This window comes from Etheostoma spectabile, chromosome 19 (assembly GCF_008692095.1).
Source record: "Etheostoma spectabile isolate EspeVRDwgs_2016 chromosome 19, UIUC_Espe_1.0, whole genome shotgun sequence".
NCBI classification, from domain to species: domain Eukaryota; kingdom Metazoa; phylum Chordata; class Actinopteri; order Perciformes; family Percidae; genus Etheostoma; species Etheostoma spectabile.
In genome coordinates this window covers 8,030,793-8,044,244 of record NC_045751.1, presented here as the reverse complement: position 1 = coordinate 8,044,244, position 13,452 = coordinate 8,030,793, and the positions used below count along the sequence as shown (strand labels likewise).

At 41.2% G+C, this 13,452-nt stretch overlaps 1 protein-coding gene across 1 annotated transcript; it reads right to left on the bottom strand.

The window, feature by feature from the left end:
* Positions 1-788: 788 nt before the first annotated feature.
* On the bottom strand, positions 789-3,825 carry si:cabz01007794.1 (putative GPI-anchored protein pfl2). The gene is made up of 7 exons (XM_032499339.1): positions 3,613-3,825; positions 2,993-3,526; positions 2,686-2,877; positions 2,461-2,556; positions 1,940-2,072; positions 1,653-1,781; positions 789-1,540 (listed from the first exon to the last, which is right to left on the bottom strand). The coding sequence occupies exons 1-7, from the start codon at positions 3,823-3,825 to the stop codon at positions 1,497-1,499; spliced, it is 1,341 nt and encodes a 446-aa protein (XP_032355230.1). The 3' UTR covers positions 789-1,496.
* Positions 3,826-13,452: the final 9,627 nt, after the last annotated feature.

Sequence of the window (13,452 nt, the reverse complement as noted above, 5' to 3'; positions counted from 1 at the left end):
CTTTTGAGAGTCTAATTAGAGGATCTTACTAGAAACTTGATCCCCGAGTGACAATGACTATCTCTGTTGCGACTTGAAATCAGCTACAATTCTATTTTTGTTGGAAACGTCTGAATTGTTTCCACATATTTAAGCACGAAATAATACAAAAAACTTTGAAACGGTAGAAACGGTGCTGTCTACCTCCAAAGACATAAAGTATTGCTATTTGCCTCCACATTTATTAAGCTCAGCGGATGCTGAAAAATAATTTCAAGGGAATTTAAATTAACAAAGTTACAGAATAATAGCAATTTTGATAATGCTTAAGGTTCAGAATCAGATTTTCAGATCTGCTTGATGCCATTCATCAACAATATTTGGCAATTAATCCCACTAAGGCAATCATTTTTCATAAAGTATTTATTTCAGAATTATGTCATAAAACTCTTGTTACATAAAACAATGTGCAAATATTTGATTAATTTGGTATCTGCTCTTTTAATGAACTGCTCTTTGCTTGTGTTCATTTATGCCCACCACACACACAACACCTTAAAATATCAGCCAATGAAGGCTTCATTGTAAAAGCGTTTGAATCATCAACAGTGAGTGTACATATAGACACAGAAGAGAATACCATTATTATAATTACATAACGCAAATACACGTCTGCCATTTGTTTGTCTTGTGTGTGTCACCAGAAACATAACTTATGAGTTGAAAGGTGCAGTGACACACACAAAGCAATGTAATTATAGTCCTTCATTGGGGTACATCTGCCTATTCTCAGGGTAGAGAAAAGAATAGCATCTTTAACAAAAGGTTCTTCATTAGTGTCTTAGCTTTTTGCCAAACAGATTTTACATCAATGCACTTTTGAAAGTTTGATATCAGATATTTTTCTGGCATTGCAGTTTAATAATATTTTTTTCATATGATGTTTCTGTGGAGTTACCAAGTCATGACGTTTTTGCTTGACAGCAGCAATGTGGACTTACAAGGTAACCAGACCCCAAACCCCACATTTGTATACGGCATGACATCTATTGGTGAAAGCCAGGTAGTGGTTCATTTGATTATGATTTGATGTTTGCTTACTGTGTTTTTAATAGTCAATTAACAGTTTTTCTCATTTGTATCCCAGGCAGATGGTCAATGTATTTGTATTTAATTAAGTAGCTTATAGGACAGAAATCCAGCAGTCCTATGGTTTAAAAAACCAAACTGTAAACAAAACGGGATTTAACATTAAATTAAAAGCTCCTCAAAATTAAATAACCTGTTTGTTTCAGAGCCTTCACAGATGTAAAAGCAGTCAGGAGGCTGTAGAAGAGTCTCCTCCCTCCACCACTACTCATTTCAACGGCAGTAAGTGTACACAAAACAAAGCATGATCATAATATTCTGACATGATATAGTTATCCACCTGTGAGGTCTTTTATATACGGTAGCACACAATTATGAATAGGGAAGGTATGGTTTCCTTGTCTTGGAACACAGGGATTTCAGGTTTCTCATAGCATGGCCAGACCTAGCGCAGCCACAGTGATCATCATAGCTGTATGAGAAGATGGAAAAGCAGAAAAAAAGATTTATAAGGCATTGTTTAAATGCACTTTTTGGACAACTTTGCTCGCTTAAGGGAAAACAACCATATTTCTTATGGTTACCTTGCGTCATAGATTGCTGGAGTGTAGTGGTGCTGCTGGAAATGGTGTTGGTGACGGTGGTGGTAGCATTTGCCAGGTCTGGAACAGTGCCCTTTAATTGGGCTTTGGGGACTCCCAGAAGACCAGAAGCTGAAAATGCAAGCAAAAGACAAAAAAGATAATTCATATTTTTTTTCAGCACGTGTAGAATAATACCTGTGAAAGTATCTGTAACAGCGGGTCTTAGTTAACTGTTAAAATTTCATGCAATGTGTGTCTGAATGTATATCTCTAATATGTTGCCTTACTGCTGTCGAAAGATCCAGTGGCGATCTGGAGAGTGTAACTTCCTGCTTTAGTACTTGGGGGTGGTACAGTGGCAGCAAATGTACACTGAATTTTATTTCCAATGACACTGCCCTTCACAGAGTTCACATTCAGCTGCAGAGCAAAGACAGTTAAAATAAAAGACCAAGAAGATAACTTTTCAGTGGTACATTAATAAAAATAGTTTTACCATGCAGATGGTGATGATTTGACTTGACAATGCTTGACCTGCAGGTTCAAAAAGGCTGTGTGGCATTTTACGCACACTGTTTGAACCATTAAATGTTATCAGTTTAGTATTTGTCATGTAGAACAAACCGAACATTAAATGAAAGTATAGACGTACAAATTCATAACCTGACCAGCTATGTCTGCTGCTGCTTGAATAAATATTTCCCACTTGCTGTGGGGAAGTGGCTTAAAAAGCTTAATCTCAAACCCTGAACAGATAAACGTATCTCCATCCAGCTCTAATCCCACTACTTCTCTGAGTAGAACTCACCTCTGTCTGAATCAGTTGACCATTGTTGAGGAGCGTGCTGAAGAATTTCACAACACCCTTGTTGTTTGCACAGACGTAGGTCGTGGCATTTACTACCTGTGGTGCAGAAACAGAAACCGTAAATATAACCTGTTTACACAGATGACTTCAACACACTATATGATTGGCTTTGGGTTAGACTTCATAATACTTTGAGCTGTGAGTGATTGACAGAACTAGACATACCTCTGTGCTGCCAGGTGAAAGGGAGGCAGCAATGTAGCCATCTGACACTCCTGAGAGCCCGAACTCAAAGTTGTTACCGCTTATCTGTTTGGCAGCTAGAAAGAAACATGATCCTGTTGTAGAGGGGTCGCACTGTGAGGGCTGAGCCGCACAGAGCTGTTGCGTCCCACATTGTGCCTTAGAAACGGGTGTCTGCAAACGAGATGAGAATCTTTTAAATGGGTGGGAAATGTACACTTTGATGTTCAACACCATTAATAAATGTGAATAGTGTTTCACTATGCTCCAGTTTTTTGGCGTCACTTACCGCAAGAATTTCCACCGTGGTGTTAGGTGTCAGTGGGGGAGCTGCTGTTGTCACGCTGTTGCCCGCTGCTGTTGTCACGCTGTTACCCGCTGCTGTCGTCACGCTGTTACCCGCTGCTGTCGTCGCGCTGTTACCCGCTGCTGTTGTTACACTGTTGCCCGCTGCTGTCGTCGCGCTGTTACCCGCTGCTGTCGTCGCGCTGTTGCCCGCTGCTGTCGTCGCGCTGTTGCCCGCTGCTGTCGTCGCGCTGTTGCCCGCTGCTGTCGTCGCGCTGTTGCCCGCTGCCGTCGTCGCGCTGCTGCCCGCTGCCGTCGTCGCGCTGCTGCCCGCTGCCGTCGTCGCGCTGCTGCCCGCTGCCGTCGTCGCGCTGCTGCCCGCTGCCGTCGTCGCGCTGCTGCCCGCTGCCGTCGTCGCGCTGCTGCCCGCTGCCGTCGTCGCGCTGTTGCCCGCTGCCGTCGTCGCGCTGTTGCCCGCTGCCGTCGTCGCGCTGTTAGCCGCTGCCGTCGTCGCGCTGTTGCCGCTGCCGTCGTCGCGCTGTTAGCCGCTGCCGTCGTCGCGCTGTTGCCCGCTGCCGTCGTCGCGCTGTTGCCCGCTGCCGTCGTCGCGCTGTTGCCCGCTGCCGTCGTCGCGCTGTTGCCCGCTGCTGTCGTCGCGCTGTTGCCCGCTGCTGTTGTCCCGTTGTTTCCTGCTGTTGTCATGTTGTTTCCTGCTGTTGTCATGTTGTTTCCTGCTGTTGTCATGTTGTTTCCTGCTGTTATGTTTTGAGCATTGGTGCCCAAAGATATCCAGGACAGTGTCACAACAAGGGCGGTGAGGAACAGTCTGTTGTCCATGCCTAGTGTAGGTGGGGAGGATTAATACGTTAAAACATTTAATGGGAATCTTCATCTACAGTTGAGTTGTAACTAGAAGTGTGTTGTGATCTCGTCCCACGAGCTCACGATATCAGTACAGTGCAGAATTACATTGGTACTACCGAGGACCATTTCATAAATCAATCATTGCCAAATTTCGGTACGTCGGAGTGTGTAAGCGCAAGCTTCTCTATCCTCTCTGCATCTTTCAGAGAGAGTGCCGCTCCGACACATGCCGAGGTACGGCACAGATAAAGCGAACGTTACATTGGCTCTGCAATTTGTCAAAATTACAGCAAGACAGCACAATGCCGGTAAAGAGGACCCCAAGTGGGGTTACACTTTTCAAAACTTCACGCAGACGTTTGCCGCAATATAATACAATAGTGGAATCACCATGCAGTTAATGTTACACTACTGAGACAGACGGGTGTTCTCTATTTCCCTGGTGACTGACAGGCTCGAGACAAAAGAATTCATGTGCCCAAGTAACTGACTGACAGCCTGAGGTTGTAGGGCAGGCCAAGGGAACTTTATTTCTATAGCACCTTTTAGCAATGAGTCAATTTGAATTATACAAGAGAGAAGATTTGATTTTGTGGCAAAACCTTTCACAGTGCTTCTTTTATTTTGTGACTTTCGATTGAATGAAAAAATATTTTTCCAGTCAAATTTAATTATTGAAGTTTTCTTAAAAATAATATTAAAATCTTGTCTCGTTCTCGTGAACCCAGTCACGGTCTCATCTTGTGGGCTGAGTGTCCCATCACACCCCTAGTTGTAACAAATATTGTGTCAGGTAAGCTCAGACGTAATAATTGGGGCCGAAAGATTTTACTAAACATGATACCCAATAAACATAAGTGGCGGTTTGTCACAGTGCTGCATTCATGAACATTTCACAAACATCCAGTAGTAAGCCACAATGTCTACTTAAGGTTGGTTTTTTTTTAGCAGTGGGGGCTGGTCTGTCCAAACCACAATTTTTTTGAGGAAGTATAGGGTACTTAACATCTACAACCCATTTGCAAAATGAATTTTACAATAAATTCTTCATAGGGAAGCCAAAACCCAAATGATTATATCTATAGACTATATCCAATTCATTGTAATATTACTGTTAGTGAGGGCTAGAATAGTACTGTATTTTAAACTGGATTGTAACTCATTCTGGTTTCCAACTTTGCCCCAGGTGTGTCTGGTAAAACACGGATGGAGACAACTTCTCTCTTTTGATGCTTTAAGATCACGCAACAGTACAAACATGGGCGTGGGTCGCTTGTTGTTTGTGTGTGGTTCTGCAAAGAAATAAATAACATTGTAAAAGGCTACCATACACAATACATAGGAATTATATAAAGCAAATAATAAACACACTGTTAATTACATTATCTTAATGCAGTGTAAGCATGTAAATGATGCACCTAAAAAACAAACGTGAGCAAGGGTGTTCAACAATCGCTTTTATATCGACTCATTTCCATTGGCTAGTTATCCCTCGGACAGCGAGTCTCTCTCTTTTTTTTTGTTTTTTTCCTTTTTCTTTTTTCTTTCTCTCCTTTTTCTACCGAGCGGCGTGCCCGCTAGAGGTGTGAAGTGTGTGTCTGTGCTACTCTCCGACATACACTCTAACAATCACTGCTGATAGACTGCTTTTTGGACAGCCCTATTTCTGATAGCATGCCGTCATACATCTTACCATGGCGGGCCGCCACGGTAAAATCAATATAGAGGAAACGCTGAGCCACTGACATGGGGGGGGGGGGGTTGTGGAGGAGAACATATAGTAAATGTTTTTTCTTAAGAAACATCAATGATGGCATTGTAAATTAAATTTGCTTTGAGGTGTAGCATAATGTACCAAATAAATACAGATTTTATCAATATATAATTACGCTGACAACTGTCCTAATAATACATTTCTAAACCAATTATTGAACAATTTTTAGCATGAATATTACATTAACACATGACATTTTACTTTGTCCTGTTTTGTGAGGTGTGTTAACTGCAAACAATTCAAATTATAATTTAGCATATACAATAAGGTTTTGTTATGATGTATTTCACTTAGTATAACTAAAAGGATCATACAATTATCGATATTATTAATTATTACAAGCAGAGACTGCTCTAAAAAATTGTTTGTTGTTTTAACTGAAATTGTAAAACAGAACATTTTACCTACTTATTTGGGAGAAAAAACGCACAAAAGAATTCAGATGTAAAGAGAAACTCATTACATGTACACTATGATATACCTTTAATAGTAAAGTAACAGACATCAATCTCTTACATATACGTTGTTAAAGCCTACCTGTAGATCTTCTTTTTGGTTTCAATGATGAATGAAATTTGGTTAAGAAGCAAAAAGATGTGCAGTTCCTTGAAATGAAGATCTTGTGTAGTTTTAGTCTTAAGTGAAGCTGATGGACTGCTGGCACCTCTAATGTTCTTATCAGGATCTCAAGTGAAGTACTGACACCTGTGTCACTATTTAAACGGGATGGGAAGAGTCAATATATCAGAGCTAAAACATAACTGGAGGATGGTTGTAGAGAGGGTGGGGCTGGGATGGACTGCTTAGGGCATTTGTAATGGAACATTACTTTTGCAGTGACATTACTTCCTTAAGGACTCACAATACTTGCCAACGTGAATAACAAAGATAAGGCTGACCTGGTCTGACTTAGATAAACTAGATGTGGTAATCATGTCGTTTGGCAGTGATTTCTAACTTTGCTTAAAGCTCCATATTCTCTTAATAGGCCAAAATGAATTAAAAGCAAGTCAATTAAAATTAAAGTGCCGTATTTTCCGGACTATAAGTCACACTGGACTATAAATTGCATTTATTTCGAAATTTATTAAACAAAATCCAAGAACAGACATTTAATCTGGAAAGGCAAGTTATTCAACCACACAATAGCTCACAGAACCGGGTGAATAGGTGTTCGGTATGTTAACATAACACATGAACAGTTATTTAGCTACACAATAGAATAAAGAACATATCTGGGGGGCTGAATACGCTAAATTAACAAAACAAGCCAGCAAGTCCAACAAGCAAGTTACTGTTAAGCAAGTTTACAAAGCTCCCGATCTCATTCCACATCACTAAATCTATTGAATTCTTCATCCTCGGTGTCGCTTCTGAACAACCCTGCCAACTCCGGAGGAAGATGAAGCCCTAGCTCCCCTTAAGCCTTAATGTTTCAGTTACATTTTTCAGGGGTACAGGAGCAGCATATAGTTACCCAGGAAGTGAGTCGTCTTTTCCCGGGATCTGATTCATCAAATTTTTGTGAAAAATATTAAACCCTAGGCTGCACCATATGAGGAAATTATCTAATTGCGATTATTTTGAGTAATATTGCAATTGTCATATGATTCACAACATTGGAGGGAATGATAATTGTTGTGTCATTATTGTCATTTTTTTTTTTTTTCGTGAGGATCTGTACAAGGATCTTTTTTATTCTTTAAAGTGGACATATTATGCTTTCCGATTTTCTGTCATATCTACAATGTTATAGTGTTCGATTTTCATGTTAATGTGGCCAAAACTACAAATAATGCGGTAAACTTATTTTAGCTTAAACGTTGAGATTTATGAACTGTTCTGAACGCTCCGGTTTCAACAGGTTTTTCTACTCTTGGTTAAGTATTACGCAACTCTTAGCCAGCCTTCTATGATTGGTCCTCTGCTCCATGTAGGCATGGCTGGAGTGTTTTTTTTAATTTTTATTTTTTATTTTCAAGGCCCTGCGGTTTTAACATTGTTGGATGTAACTACATGCTAACGGCAGTAAAATGTAATCTTGGTTGCTAGTGTTGTTAAATTCTCACCAATTCCAAGTCAATTACTCCTGGAACATTTTCTGTTTATGTAGTATTTGGTTTAAGAGCCTTTTATCTGCAAGTTTTGACTGTAAAGGCTACTATATTCTATTACTGTGCACTGCTAACTATAGCAACTACCTAGCTAATGGCAGTAAACAATGTCATCTGGGCTGCCTCTGTTATAAAATTCCTTCCAATTCCAGGTAGCATCACTGCTGAAACATGTCGGATTGGGTACTGTTTGGCCCTGAAGCCTTTATCTGTGATTTATGACGGTGGAAGGGCTGCTTTGATTTGTTCCTGTTAAGTAGCCGCATCAACATAATCTTGTTGGCCAATGCTGGTCATTTCTCCCCAAATTCTGGTCATTTGACCCGGTTGTGTGATATTTGGTTTAGAAGCCTTTCTAAGTCCTGCTATATACTCCATTGCAGGAGCTCCAGCTGATACTAGCTAGTGAAACAAAACTGGAGCACACCCTCCATCCATCTTCAACCGATTATCCGGTATCGGGTCACAGGGGCAGCAGCTCAAGCAGAGAACCCCAAACTTCCCTTTCCTAAGCCACATCAACCAGCTCCGACTGGGGGATCCCAGTCCAGGTTGGCAATATAATCTCTCCACCTAGTCCTGGGTGTTCCCCGAGGCCTCCTCCCAGCTGGACGTGCCTGGAACACCTCCCTAGGGAGGCACCCAGGAGGCATCCTTACCAGATGCCCGAACCACTTCAGCTGGCTCTACTCCGAGCTCCTCACGGATGACTGAGCTTCTCACCCTATCTCTAAGGGAGACGCCAGCCACCTTCCTGAGAAAACCCATTTCGGCTGCTTGTACCCTGGATCTCGTTCTTTCGGTCATGACCCAGCCTTTATGACCATAGGTGATGTTAGGAACGAACACTGACCGGTAGATCGAGAGCTTTGCCTTCTGGCTCAGCTCTCTTTTCGTCACAACGGTGCGATAAATTGAATGTAATACCGCACCCGCTGCTCCCAATCTCCGACTAATCGCCCGCTCCATGGTGTCCTCACTCACGAACAAGACCCCAAGGTATTTAAACTCCTTCACTTGGGGTAAGCGCTCATTCCCTACATGAAGAAGGCAATTCCATCGGTTGACTGCTGAGAACCATGGCCTCAGAAATTAGAGGTGCTGATCCTCATCCCAGCCGCTTCACACTCAGCTGCAAACCCATCTAGTGAGTGCTGAAGGTCACAGGCCGATGATGCCATCAGGACCACATCATCTGCAAAAAGCAGCGATGAGATCCAGAGCCCACCAAACTGCAACCCCTTTCCACCCCTACTACGCCTCGATATCCTGTCCATATATATTACAAACAGGATTGGTGACAAAGCGCAGCCCTGGCGGAGGCCAACCCTCACCTGGAACGAGTCTGACTTACTGCCAAGAACCCAGACACAGCTCTTGCTTTGGACATATAGAGATTTGATGGCCCTGAGAAGGGACACCCTCACCCCATACTCCCGCAGCACCTCCCACAGTATCTCCCTGGGGACCCGGTCATACCCCTTCTCCAGATCCACAAAACACATGTAGACTGGTTGGGCATACTCCCAGGCTCCCTCCAGGATCCTTGCGAGAGTGAAAATTTGATCCGTTCCATGACCAGGACGGAATCCGCATTGTTCCTCTTCAACCCGAGGTTCAACTATCAGCTGAACCCTGCTTTCCCGCACCTTAGAGTAGACTTTACCAGGGAGGCTGTGTGTGAGCACAGCCATAGACAGTTAAAGAAATGGACCATCAGATCGCGTTGCTCTCGGCTGAGAAAAGTGAAGGATATTAGAAGCGCAGCCTCCAACTGAGCTTGACAACGTAGATGTGACGTTAGCAATCTGTCTGAAAGTTGTAAGTCTTCTAGTAGCTGTGCCAAGAGAAATTTGAATCATTCCCAATCTTGCAAAGATGAGAGCGTAGGTACATGTTAGGAGAAAACCTAGGCACAGACTAATTATTGCTAACTAAATTGCTAGTTAACATTAGTAATTAAACCTGAACAGCTAATGTAAGTCCACACTGTCTGCAAGCTTATCCTGTACTGTTCAGTAATTCCTCTACTGTGCGACAGAAAGTCGGGTGGTTATGACACAATTCTTACCCTATTTTTATAAAAACGTCTGCTACGGAGCCATAATGTGAGTTAGAAGGTAATACAGCCTTTTATACATTCTCGTGTTTCTTTAGAAAAAAACAATGGACAAAGAGTCTTTACACTCTTAAGATGTGGATGGAATGGTAATGACCGTTCATGGCTTGTTAGCACCAAAATGGTGCCATAGACGCTACGCTTAGAGAGGAGAGGCTTACCCCCTTGGTTGTAAGGCATGTATGGGTGAACAGAAGAATGTAGGAGGGATGGCTTTTATCATATTTAAAAAAATATATATTTTTTTTATTTTAGAATAAATAGAAATAAAGTATTGAAAATGGTAATTTGTAATCTGCAATTTGCATAGCTCTTTGAGTAGCCCATATGTTTACTGTACATTTATCTTTTAATTGTTTTAACCTTGTGCTTGTTGTTGTGTGTCGTAACTCTTGCAGCAATGTTACTCAGTGTCCAAAACAAATTTCTCCTTAGGAGACAAACAAAGATACTTGGATAACTAATAATACTTTTTTTAACTATAGACCAAAATATTGTGACTTCTTTTTTTCCCCATAATGGTGCAGTCCTACTTGTAGTTCCCATTTTTAAAGAGAGCCACCTTTTTAGAGATTCAACTCTAAAACACCTGCATTTGGCCAAATACTTCATTAGCTTTCCACACAAACCACCAGATCAAATGTCTTTAAAGATTGTGTGTGAGTGTATGCACGAATGTGTAAAGTGCCACGGTTAGTGGTTGGAAACCAGTCATGAGACCAGTTATGCAGTGCCCAAAACTGGTTTGTCATTGACAAGCTGTTTGCATAGAATTGGCCATTGTGTACTGGGTTTTTTTGTAAACATTTGCCCTCCCTACCTATTGAGCAGGCAAGTCCAGGCAACTCTGAAGTGACACAGGAGTTTTCTACCTGGAATGTTTTTTGTAACCAAACAGTGATTGGGTCTAGATAAGAGTGCCCTTCCCAGCGATGCTTAAAATAAAACCACATTGCACACATCCACGTATAACAGAAGACAAACTACAACATTCATTCACATTCATCATTAAACAAGTGCAGGTAGTTGTAATAATAAATATAGAATATTGCACAGATTAATGAAATGGATTGTAAAAACACTAACAAAAAATGTGAATATGGGTGCAATGTAGATTTTAAGTCTGGATGGCTTTTGGAAAGTGTTCTGAAGTGAGGGGAGGGGCAGCCAATGGTTTTCTGTGCGGTGGTGTTGACCCTTAGCAGAGCCTTTTGCTGAGCAGCCGGTATACCACGCTGATGTGATGATGCTCTCTATTGCAGAGTCGTAGAAGGCTGCCAGCAGCTTTACACTCAGGTTGTTTCTCCTAAGATGCTGCTGTCTGTCTTTTGAATAGAATTGGACTACTTTATTGTCATTGAACAACAAAATTAAGTAGCATTCTTTCCCGTGTTTTGCACGCAAAATAAAAAAATAATTTGAAATGAGAAAATAAAAATATTAAAAGGTTCAACCCTGTAAAATTTTTTTCCCTTTCGGTTTTAGTGGGCAAACGGAATTCCGGTTTTCCTATTTCGGAAATTTTTAAAAATGGTTTCAAAAATGTTAGAAAACAAGAAAAAGACTTTTGCAAGCTTTAATGTTTCAAAAAATGTAACAGTGTTTAGAGGGAAAAAAAATTTAGGGAATGGGTTTTAAAAAAGTTTAAAACATGACCTGAAAACACGGGCCCCCTGGAGGGTTCCGTTAAAAATTGAATCACGTTTTTTGGTCAACAAACAAGGAAACCCAAAACTGTGTTAAGGGGGTCCGGTTTTGGGAAGATTTTTAGCCCAACCCCGGGAGGTTGAAATTTTAAAAAAAATGCACTTGCTTAAAAAAAACCCCCCAAACCCAAGTTAAAAAAAAAAAAAAGGGGGGGGGTGGGGGGGGGGAAAAAAAAAGGGTAAAAAAAAAACAAACTAAAAAAAAAAAAAAAAAAAAAAAACGGGGGGGCACAAAAAAAAATCAGCCTAAAAAAGGGGGGGGGGAAAAAAAAGGGAAAGGGAAAAAAATAAAAAAATTAACCCAAAAAATGGGGGGGTTCCGGCTCTCTTTTCCCCTTGCCCCCTTTGCTCTCTCCCAAAGGGGGAAATTTAAAGGGAAAACGGGCTAAAATTCCCAATTGTAAAGGGAAAACTATTTAAGAAACGAGGCAGTAAAACTCGGGGCCAAAAGCAACTAAGAAAGTTTTACCTTACTTTTTGGGGTCCCCCATTTAACCTTTAAAAGGGGAAAAAAAAAAAAAATAAAAAAAGGCAGGGAGGGTTGGGACTTCTGGGAAAGGGACCCTGCCAGTGGGAGGCCTTTTGTACTGTATACTGTTTGGAATTAATTTTTACAAAAATGCGCTATGGTGCAGTTTTGATTTTTTAATATCCGTCCTCTATACAAACCCAAAAAAAAAGGTGCAGGTTTGGGAGGAAAATTTGTAAAAGCAATAAAAGTAGTCATGTAAAAAAGTCCCTTGTTTGTTTTTCTACCCCGGTTCCTTGTGGCACTGGGCAGGGCTCCCAAATAAACTTTTTCACTAGGGGGCAAAAGGGCCCCCCAAATGAAAAAATTTGGGGGCCAAACCGAAAATTTAGGGGGCACATTCTGTAAAACCCAAAATGCAACCAAAGTTAAAATTTCCCGCATGAAAGTGACCCCAATTCACCCTGTTCACGATTGAATTTTTTTTAAATAAATTGATAAAAAAAAAAAAGACTTTTATTCTAATTTAGTTTCCCCCCGGGCCCTTCCCTTCCCGGGGGTTTAAAAAAGATGCTCCCCTTTTTTCTTTCCCCTCCATGTTTAAAGGGTTTGGGTGAGCGCACTGGGAAAAAGTGGCAGGGAAAAATTTTTTGGGGTTTAAATTTAGTAAATGGGCCTTAGGTTTTGGGCTTTGTAAGTCTTTTTAGAGAAAAAAATGTTTTATTCTTTTTCCCCCTAACAATTTTCCCGTTGATGTGTATAATTTTTGACTGGGGAAACCCCGAAATTACGAAATTCCAGGTAAAAAGAAACCCCAAACAAAAAATAGTGGGGGGCCCCTCACCTCTTTATGGGGGGGGGTTACCCCAAGTTGGAAAAAGCTGCAGGAGTCCTATTTGATTTTGGAAAGGGCAGGTTCATAACACTTTTAAATTACTAAAAAAAAAACGGTCAAACAAGGGGAAAGGACCAGACGGGGGAAAATTAACAGTTTGATAGCAATTTCAAGAGGGGAAGGGCACCCGAAGAGCCTCCATCTGCAGCAAGGGTCTGGGGAAATTTTGCGATTTCTCTGCAGGGTCTGTCTCTTTTTTCACAATTTTTTAAAAAGGACCTCTGTTTTTGGGCTAGCCTACGTGAAAAAACCAGGGCCCAATGCAAGGGGCGCTAGGCCCAAAAGGGACTCTGAGGGGAAACCCCCCAAAAGCAAATATTTTTGCTTGTGATATTAACGTGAGACTTTAACCGTTTTTAAGAAACCGCAGCCACAGAAAAAAAAGGGGAGCAAAGAGAAAAAAAAGTATTGTTTAAAAGTGCAATAATAAGCAAAAGATATTTTTAAAGAAACATGTAAGAATAATTTTACCAAACAAGATATGGAAAATATATTAATAAGCATGAAAGTTATAATATTTTTG

Excerpts from the sequence above, each read along its gene's own strand:
- si:cabz01007794.1 (XM_032499339.1), bottom strand. The coding sequence starts at position 3,825 with ATGGACAACAGACTGTTCCTCACCGCCCTTGTTGTGACACTGTCCTGG. Across the intron at positions 2,878-2,992 it reads CCACGGTGGAAATTCTTGCG|ACACCCGTTTCTAAGGCACA; the intron begins GTAAGTGACGCC and ends TCTCGTTTGCAG. Across the intron at positions 2,557-2,685 it reads TTTCACCTGGCAGCACAGAG|GTAGTAAATGCCACGACCTA; the intron begins GTATGTCTAGTT and ends TCTGCACCACAG.